Raw genomic sequence first — 9,327 nt, forward strand, 5'->3', positions numbered from 1 at the left:
TGAGAATAATATTCAGTTTTTCAACAGACTGCACCGTGAAGAAGTATTCACAAAGAAAAGAAGGAAGGAAAAAAAATAAAAATAAAAAGAAGAGGAAAAAGCCTGTTGTCAGATATTTGATCAATTACAATGTGTACAGTAATACAGCAAATTCACATTTTCATCTCAAAATATACAGGTTCTGGACGTCATGCAACAACAGCAGGTCCCATTACAAAAAAAGTAACAAAATAATAATATTATTAATAATAATAGTAATCATTAAGTTAAAAAATTGTAAAGGATTAAAGTTTAAAACTATAGCGGAACAATATACAACAACCTTAAATTAAATACCTTTTCAACAAGAGATGTTTTAAAGACTGCCAGCTAGATTTAAGAAAAAAAAAAATCTATCCATAACAATAATAATAATTATCTGTAAAGGTCTTTTCATTTTTAGAAAATACTTCAAATTGATTGGAAGTGAAAAAGGAGGCTGTGCATTGCATGAGTGCCATCGGTTAGTCTGTCAGTCAGCTTCCCCCCCCCCCCCCAAAAACACACGGCGCCGAGCGGGGAGCGCTTCGCCAGCGACACCTCCATGCCAGTAGGAAAGAAAAATCAATACACACACAAACACACTCACACACACTCGCGCACGTCAGGTGAAATTTTTGCCAGAGTAGTGCAGTAACGACGCGGCGCGGGCACGTACGCACACACACGCATCTTCAAAGTGTGTGTGTGTGCGCGGCGACGGCGGCGAACTCGTGGTGATCACAGTACCCGTTTAGTGTATTGTAATGCTTTTTTTTTTTTCTCTTCTTCTTCTTCTTCTTCTTCTTCTTCACTTCAGTGTGTTCGACCTGAACTCCTGCGGCGGCGTTCGCCGTCTGTGGGACCGGGGCCGAAGCGCGCTGGCCGGCGCCGGAGTGTTGTGTCTGCGATGGAACACAAACAAGAGCGAAAACTCTCCGAGAAGGCGAGACATTCTCGCCGGGACCCGTCGTCCTCAGACGCAACTCGAACCACCAACAGAAGAGAGACTGACGCCAAATAAAATAGAATTAAAAAGAAAAAAAAAAAAAAAAATTACCCCAAATAGCAACAACTGAAACAAAAACTCAGTAGTAACATTTTCATGTGCTATTAAAGTGCAATTGAATGAGATGTTGCAACAAACAAGAACATGACTCACTTAAACCCCGAATGTCAAACTCTGCCACCTCCCCGCCGCCTCCCCGCCGCCTCGCCGCTCGCCCCTCTCTTTCCCTTTTTGCCAAACCCAGCGGTCCGTCTCTACTTCCACAGTTCCTGGGAGCTGTCTTCGATCGCCCAATCCCTGACATTGGGCAGCGCCAGCGGCTCGCTCTTCACTGACAGCGAGTTGACCAGTTCGCAATGGAACTTGCGAATGTGTCGGTAGAGGTCCCCGGACTGCGTGAAGCGCCGCTCGCACCACTTGCAGGCGTGCGGCTTCTCGCGCGTGTGCACCACCGCGTGGCGGCTGAGGTTGTGCGAGTACTGGAAGCTCTTGCCGCAGGTGGTGCAGGTGTAGGGCTTTTCGCCGGAGTGTGTCCGCTCGTGGCGCTTGAGCGTGTACATGCAGGAGAAGGTCTTGCTGCAGATGGTGCAGGTGGGCACGTTGACGTCCCCGGCGGGCTTGGAGCGGATGCCCTCCTGCTCCCGGAAGTGGGAGCTGAGGTGGAGCTGCAGGATGTGGGGGGAGGGGAACACCTTGTTGCACAGGGGGCACATGAAGATCTGGGTGTGCTGGGCCGACAGCATGTTGGAGACGTAAGGCAGCAGCGAGCTATCCATGCTGGCCGCCTCGGCCTGGGCGCGCTCGCTCTCGCCCCCGAGAATGTCCTCGTCGTCGGCCGAGGCCGGGGCCTTCTCCTCCCGCTCCAGCTCGGAGGCCAGCGACGCCTCCCGCAGCGCCGACAGGTGCGCCTCCAGGCCCAGTCTCCGCTGGGCCGACAGCGGCCCGCCCACGCCGTGGTGGCCCAGGCCGCCGTTGGCGGTGGGGACGGTGGCCTTGGCGAGGCCGCTGTGCTCCATGTCGTAGTCCCCGCCCCCCAGCTCGTCTTCCTCGTCCGAGGCCACGCCCCTCTCCACCTTCACCCTCACGGCCAGCGGGCTCTGCAGGCTGTCCGGCGTGGCCGCCCCGCCGAAGTAAGACTGGTGGTGGTTGCTGTGGTTGCTGCCGGCGAGCGGCTTGACCGACAGGTCCAGGACGCAGTCGGCCGCGTCGTTGGACACCCTCCTGCCCCGGTGTCCCCCCCGGGAGCCGGCGGAGCGGTGGGACCTCTGGGACAGCGACCCGGTGGAGCTGGTGGGGCTGCCGGCCGGAGACAGCAGCTTTCCCCCCTCCCCCGCGCCTTCGCCGGTCTGCGTCTCGGCCTCGCCGTGCCCGGGGCTGGCGGTGGCCGCGCCCGGCGTCCCCGCTCTGTCCGCGGCCGGCAGCCGCAGCCACAGCGGGCCTCCCTCCGCCTTGGCCTCCTCCTCTTCGTCGCTGTGCAGCAGGTCCGCGGTGGCGGGCCGGCCCGTCGAGCCGTCCGACAGGCTGTCGGCCTTGTCGGAGCAGCTGGAGCCGCCGTCGTCCTCCCTGCGCGTGCTGTCCGCCTCCGCCGTGGCCTTCTGCTTCAAGCGCTTCTTACACACCTTGACGATGTCGTACATGTGCAAGTAGCTGGCCGCCGCCAGCACGTCCTCTACGGGAAGGTCCTGGAACTGCAGCTTGCCCTCGTACATGAACTCCAGGAGCAGGGAGAAGGCCGGCGCCGTGACGATGTCGCTGTTGAGGTGCACCACGTCTCTCTTGTCCAGCTGGTCCTTGTAGAACAGGTGGAAGTACATGCTGCAGGAGGCCAGCACGGCGCGGTGCGCACGGAACTGGGCATCGCCCACCAGCACGGTGGAGTCGCACAGGAAGTCCTGGTGCCGCTGCTCGCTCAGACACTGGAGTAAATGTCTGCTGTGATCTGGGAACTCCATCCTGCCGTCCTCATAACCTGCAGACGCAGAGACACGGAGACATCGAGTGAGGAACGTCAACATCTGTTCACCTCAGCTGATGTCCTACTTCCATACCAACAGTTATTTCTTAAATTTACATGAATTAAAAATAAATAATAATAATAATAAAAAAACTTAAACAAGAAAATGTAGAAATGGAAAAATAACACAAAAAATATAAAAAAATAAATGTACAAAAATCATACTGAATAAGTCAAAAGTAAAAATTCGAACAGTGATAATTGTTTCATTTCCATCGTCGCTGGCTTTTCTGTTAAGAGAATAATTTCCACTGATTTATATAAAATGACACCATTTTTTTAAAAATCAACAAAACGTCGAAGTGAAGAAAACACCCACAGACGCCGAGTGAAAACACCCGCAGCGGAGGAAGGTAAAGGCAGTGAAAACAGCAGAAGATGGGGGGGGGAAAAAAGGGACATTTTTTTCACCCGGTAAAAAGTTAACAGAATGTTACTAAAAATTACAACAGATCACGCAGCACAAATACTGTACGTATTCTCATGCACTGGGGACGCTGACCTGTGCAAAGTCATGACTATTTACACACAATCACAGCGTCAAATACCAGAAATAATTCCTGCAGTCACAACAGATTCCTCCATCGCTTTGTTTCTGCAGTAATTCAGCATTTTACGCAGAAAAACGGGAGAAAACAAATAGGTGTAATTTCAAAATGACCACATTTACATTAATAACAAGCGATAGCCAAGAGAGAGATTAGAAACGGCAGGTGAAGCAGCAGCGACAGATTCTTCTTCTTCTCTGTCTCTGCGCTCACTCTGTATCTCTCTAACTCCTCTGCCTGCACTCCTGGATTGTCGCTGCTCCTACGCTGGTTATTTTTATTAACCCACTTTGGCCTGGCCTGGCACAGCCCTTTTAGGTAACCGGCTTTCAGCTGCACACGCTGTCCTCACGTACACAACATACACAAACACACACACACACACACACACACACACGCACACAGCTCCAGCCTACCTACAACCACCTCCACAGGCTAAGTCGAGCAGGAGAACTGGCCAATTGAAACAGTACTGTCAAAAGCAAAACAGCTTGTCCCTTGTTTAACCTGCGAGCGCAGGCTTTAGGTGTAAGATTAGACTACGGGGGGGGGCGGAAAAGGGAGGAGGAAATTTAAATGCTGCCCTACAGGTGTGCTCAAAAGAGAAGCTAAAAATTATAAAGCCGATAAATTAGAGAAGAAATAACTGAGAAAAATCTCTGCTTGCTGAAAGCAAAGAGTAAAAAGAAATTCGCGAGAGAAACAAAAAAAGAAGGGGGAAAAAAATAAACAAATAAATAAGAGTCCCACCTGTTAACCAAGTCGATTTGTCCTGCCTGAGAAAATACATTGGTCCCGCTCTGCACTGTGTTAACCAAAGCAGTTAAATCACCTCATTTGAATGAAGCTAAACCAAGAATGTCAGCGTGTGTGTGTGTGTGTGTGTGTGTGCGTGTTTGTGTGTGTATGTGCGTCTGCCTGGTGTGTATGTGTGTGTGTGCTCGCCCTCCGGCTCAATCAGACTGCTTTTAATGAGGGGGACTTACGGAGGACAAGGGTGTACCACCTTCCAACCTCCCCTCCTCCTCCACCTCACCCCACCCCTCTGTCCAGTCAAACCCCTTCGCCGCCACCGCCGCCTCCTCCTCTTCCTCCTCCTCCTTCCGCACACACACACACACACACACACACCGTCCGTCACTCACACACTCCTTCTCATCTGAATCTTGCGAGGAAAAACCCCGCACATCCGCCCCATAGTCGAACCTGCCCTCTTCCTCCACCCCCTCCACCTCACCACCACCACCCAGAAGAGAAGATTTACAATACAATCACTGTAAGTGCCCTGCTCGTCACAGCATCAATCCTAATCCTTAAAGATGGCTAAAAATAAAGACGCCGGTGGCGGCGGCGGCGGCGGCGGGGAGGGAGCCGACGGTGGCAGCAGCCCGCACGCCCGCCCGCCAGCCCATCACCCGGCCCACCCATCAGCCCGGCCGGGCCGCTGGACGCAGGCAGAGAGGGAGAGAGAGGGAGAGAGAGAGGGAGAAAGAGAGGCGGGGAGGGAGAGGGTGAGGGAGAGGCTGGGACGGCCGGGGAGGGAGGCTTACCCACATCTGATCCAGCTGACGGGGGCCATATGGCAGCTGCTAGCCAGATAAAGAGATTAAGACTAGGAGGGAGTGCGATTACAGCTGTCTAGCCAATTCAGGCAGCTCAAATCTGCAACTTCTAAATTAGTCTCCTCTACTCCAGCCGACAGGAGGGGGAAAAAGTGGGCAAAGCAGACCGCACATGCTTTCAAGTAATTTTACAGCGGGGTCAGAATCAACTGGATGGAAAAAGCAGATTAAATAATAAGGATTAAATAACGTATTTTACTACGGCACATTTTTACTACAAAAGTGTTTATTGTATTTTCTCAATTTTGACTAATTCCTTATTAAATATATTTAAAAAAAAAAGTCTGACTTAATGCGATGAATGAACTAAACACAGAAAAACTACACAGATCATAAAATATATATTCTTTCCACACTTAAATTAACAAGTGTCCAAACAAAATGCCTGACAACACAGAAGCAGAGTTTAAAACGTGGCTTTCTGTCTCTGAAACACACCGGCGAGTCTTCCCAGACTGCAATTACCCCTCAGATAGGCAGCAGCGCTCACTACTTTCCCCGTTCACCACTGAGGCACTCTCACACAGTTCTCATACTGATTTGACACTCCGGAGATCCCCAACAACAAAACAAAATAACTACTTCGCTACTCAGGACTCTCCGGCTCTCTCCTATTTACACACACAGAGGCGCGCACGCACACACACACACATACACAGACTCACAAAAACAATACCTGCAGCAGTATGCATCAACTTGATTAACTCCACTGTAGCAGAATAGCCGGGCTCTCTGGCTGGGAATGGCTGTGCACCTCTCTGTGTACGCCTCTCTCTCTCTCTCTTTCCTGCTCTTTCTCTTCCTTGCTCTGTCTCTCTTTGAATCAATGAGTGGGTAGAAGAAGAAGAAGAAGGAGAAGAAGAAGAAGAAGAGGGAGGCAGAGCAGAGCAGAGCAAAAAAAAAAAAAAGCTCGCTGTTCAAACTGCAAGGGACAGATGCAAAGTGGAGGAGATGTTGGAGGGGGAACGAGATACCACCTCCCTCCTCCTCTTCCTCCTCCTCCTCCTCTTCCTCCTAACTGGCGCTGATCGGCAGCCACAAACACACACACACACACACACACACAGACAGACACATATACACACACACACACACACACACACACAGCACTAACTCTCCCAGGCTGCCGCTGAGACTCACAATAAAGGACTGGGGAGGGGTGGAGGCGGCGGAGGGACGGAGGAGGAGGAGGTGGGGTGGATGGCAGCCTGTCAGCTGCTCTGACATCATCCTCAGATGGAGATGCTACCTCCAGCTGTGCTCTTTCTACAGCCATATGCTGCCTCCTCTACACTCCTGCCACCAGACTCCTCTTTCATTCTACCAACACCGCACAACTTTGTCTCTCTTTTTCCCCCCCTTTATTTCGCTTTCTCTGGGAAAAAATACACACACAAAAAAAAAAAAAAACACAGTGTCTACTAAACGCTGTGGGATGCTGATTTGGAGTTTACTCACCAAAATTATTGAACCCCATCCGCCCACTTGCCACCAAACTGCAAAGTTTATTTATTAATTTATTTTTTTTTAATAATTCGGAGTAAAAACTTTCTCCAAGAGTTTCTGATTTTCTTCAAACACACCTCGCTTTCTCTCTCCTTCCAGTAACCATAAACAAAGGCCGGCACTGCACATTTGCAACTGACAGACTCATGCAGCTGATATTGTTTTCCACTTCTTCACGGTTCAGCGCCACAGCCTCCCCGGTCTTGTGTTCATTCATTCACTCCCTCATTCATTCATTCATCCAGCTATCTGTCTATCCACTCATCTGTCTGTCCATATATCTAACCCCCTGCTCGGACCCCACCAACCCCTCCCCAAAAGAGAACCAGAAGAAGAAAAAAAAAAGGAAACAATGAGAACAAGACTTAAAGAAAGAGCCCAATGAGTGCCAGACAAAAGGTACACAAGGCTTTAATAAGCCGGGGAGAAACTTCTTACAGCTGCTGTATTTCGCTTTCGATTTATGGGGAAGTGTTTGGATTGAACTGTGTGAATTTTACAGCATCAACTCGAAACACATTTTTCTATTTTCCTCCGCTGCCCGAGCGTAATTAATGAACTTATTAAAATATTGAACGCTTATCCCAGCTGCGCGTGGATGTGGAGATATTAATTATAGTTTTTATTTTGGTTTGGAGCGCGTGGAGCATTTATGACTTAATTATATATATTTAGGTGTAGTGTAATTAAACTTGGAAAAAAAAAACTAGTTATCCAACTTGAAGTTATAATTAACTTCACCGCTGGAGTTTTGCGTAATTACGCACTGTTTTTTTAAAAAAGTGTATTTATATTAATTTCCACAGCGCTCGTGTGACACATACAGTTTGATTAAAAATAAAAACGAAACAAAAAAAAAAAACAGATCTTATGCAGCACAAGTTTTTTTCTTGTTAAATTTCTTCTGTTCGGTCGCGGTGGAGAGTGTTTCCAAAGCGAGGAAAAGGTGCGTAAAAAAAAGTCATGTGTCCGCTGATAGACTGAACAACACGACGGGACTGCAATTCATTTCTCACAACACACACACACACACACACACACACACACACACACACTGGAAAAGAGGAGAGCAGACACACACACACACGGAGACACAGTGACCCACGCAGCTAGCTATAGCCCGATCCCAGCTAACAAAAGTGCGGCGGACAGGCTCCCATATTGAGCTATTTACAGTTGTTCCGGAGGCCCCGGTGCTATGACAACAGCTGCTAAAACACCGCGGACACACGGCGAACACAGCAACTATTAATGCGTGGAGGCGACGCGGTCATGCTAAGGAAGGTTTAGCTACTTTTCCCCCTTCGCAGCCCACCCGCTCCCTCTCCTCAGCCTCCTTTAATCGGACTCCGGTGTTAAGAAGCAGCACTTACAGACAGCCAGGTCCGACGTCTTCCCCGCTTCCTCCGTCAAATCCCCGTCTTCTCTCCCCTTCCGACGCCAAACTAGACCGACTTTGGACTAATTTCCATCGCAGGCTGCCGAGGCGAGCGGGCGGGCAGGCAGGCGGAGGGGGACGGGGAGTCTAGCACTCTGCGGCGGCCAGATGTTTCCGAGCTGTTGCTGCTCAACTCGGGGCTGGGAGAGGAGGCGAGTTGACTGGCACGGCGCGGAAGCCAATGGTACCGGCTCGGAGGAGAGCGAAGGCAAATTGGAAGCGGCCCTCCACCGGAGGAGAGGGAGGGATATGTCTTCTTCTCTTCGTCGGCGTAGGTTGACGCCGGGCAACAACAGCGGCGGCGGCGAGCACGCAGCGAGGAGGCAGGAGAGGAGGAGGAGGAGGAGAAGAAGAAGAAGAAGAAGAAGAAGGAGCGGGGCCAAACCAACTGGTTCTGCGAGTCAGTGCAGGCGGACTGGCGCAGCGCGGCGCGAGAGAGTGGAGGAGCGGCGCGAGGCGCGCTGGGTACTGTAGTCAGAGCCGGGAGGAGGGGGCGCGCGCGCGTGTGCGTGTGTGTGAGCGCGTGCGGCTTGGAGTGTGGAGAGGCGGAGCCTCCGTGAGCAGGTGCACCACCTTGATAGGAAAAAAACAAAAAAACAAAACAAAGCAAAGCAAAGCCTGCTGCTTCCAGTGGTGAGTGGAGGAAGCATCAAACAGCTGCTCCACCTCCACATCAGGGTGTCTCTCACACACACACTCACACACACACACCTTTTTAATCCTGAGTGGTAAAACAGTGCCACATTTACCTTTAAATGTAAAGTTTAATCCCAGGGGGAAATGACTTTTTTTTCACATTTTTAGCATGCTGTGGACAGCCACGTAAGGGCGATGACAGGGGCCAAGGGTCATGCTCAGGGAGCCACAGTGATGACCTTCTGGATCCTCGATGCCCAGCCAGTTGCTGTCCTTCGTGCCAGCATCGCCATCATTCCTTGTTTTAAAAAAGGAACAGTGTTTTCATTATTTTCCAACCTCCATTGTTCAAGTTAGTACAGATAAAAAGCAATATTTCTAGTTTCGTTATGATCATGAAAGAAGAAGACTACGTTGTTTGAACTGAACGTATGTGCAGATAAGAAAGGCTCCGTACATGCTCACAGATCGACAACTGCTTAATTACAGTAATGATCAGTGATCAGTTCATCCATTCATAAAAAAAAACATGGGAG

General features: G+C 50.4%; 1 protein-coding gene across 4 annotated transcripts; it reads right to left on the reverse strand.

Moving 5' to 3' along the window:
* Window positions 1-1,074: 1,074 nt before the first annotated feature.
* Window positions 1,075-8,476, reverse strand: zbtb18 (zinc finger and BTB domain containing 18). 4 transcript variants are annotated; one of them, XM_030106198.1, is made up of 2 exons: window positions 8,091-8,476; window positions 1,075-2,996 (listed from the first exon to the last, which is right to left on the reverse strand). In XM_030106198.1, the coding sequence occupies exon 2, from the start codon at window positions 2,977-2,979 to the stop codon at window positions 1,282-1,284; it is 1,698 nt and encodes a 565-aa protein (XP_029962058.1). In that variant the 5' UTR covers window positions 2,980-2,996; window positions 8,091-8,476; the 3' UTR covers window positions 1,075-1,281. The 4 variants fall into 4 exon arrangements, with proteins under 4 accessions (XP_029962058.1, XP_029962057.1, XP_029962056.1 ...); XM_030106197.1 differs by lacking the exon at window positions 8,091-8,476 and adding an exon at window positions 5,888-6,033; XM_030106196.1 differs by lacking the exon at window positions 8,091-8,476 and adding an exon at window positions 4,340-4,607.
* Between the last annotated feature and the right edge of the window lie 851 nt (window positions 8,477-9,327).

The sequence above is a fragment of the Salarias fasciatus genome, chromosome 13 (assembly GCF_902148845.1).
Source record: "Salarias fasciatus chromosome 13, fSalaFa1.1, whole genome shotgun sequence".
NCBI classification, from domain to species: domain Eukaryota; kingdom Metazoa; phylum Chordata; class Actinopteri; order Blenniiformes; family Blenniidae; genus Salarias; species Salarias fasciatus.

What these genes read in the sequence shown, in the direction of transcription:
- zbtb18 (XM_030106196.1), bottom strand. Translation starts at nt 4,379, where the DNA reads ATGTATTTTCTCAGGCAGGACAAATCGACTTGGTTAACAG. An exon ending in CAAATCGACTTGGTTAACAG is followed by an intron (nt 2,997 to 4,339) that starts GTGGGACTCTTA and finishes CTGCGTCTGCAG; the next exon opens with GTTATGAGGACGGCAGGATG.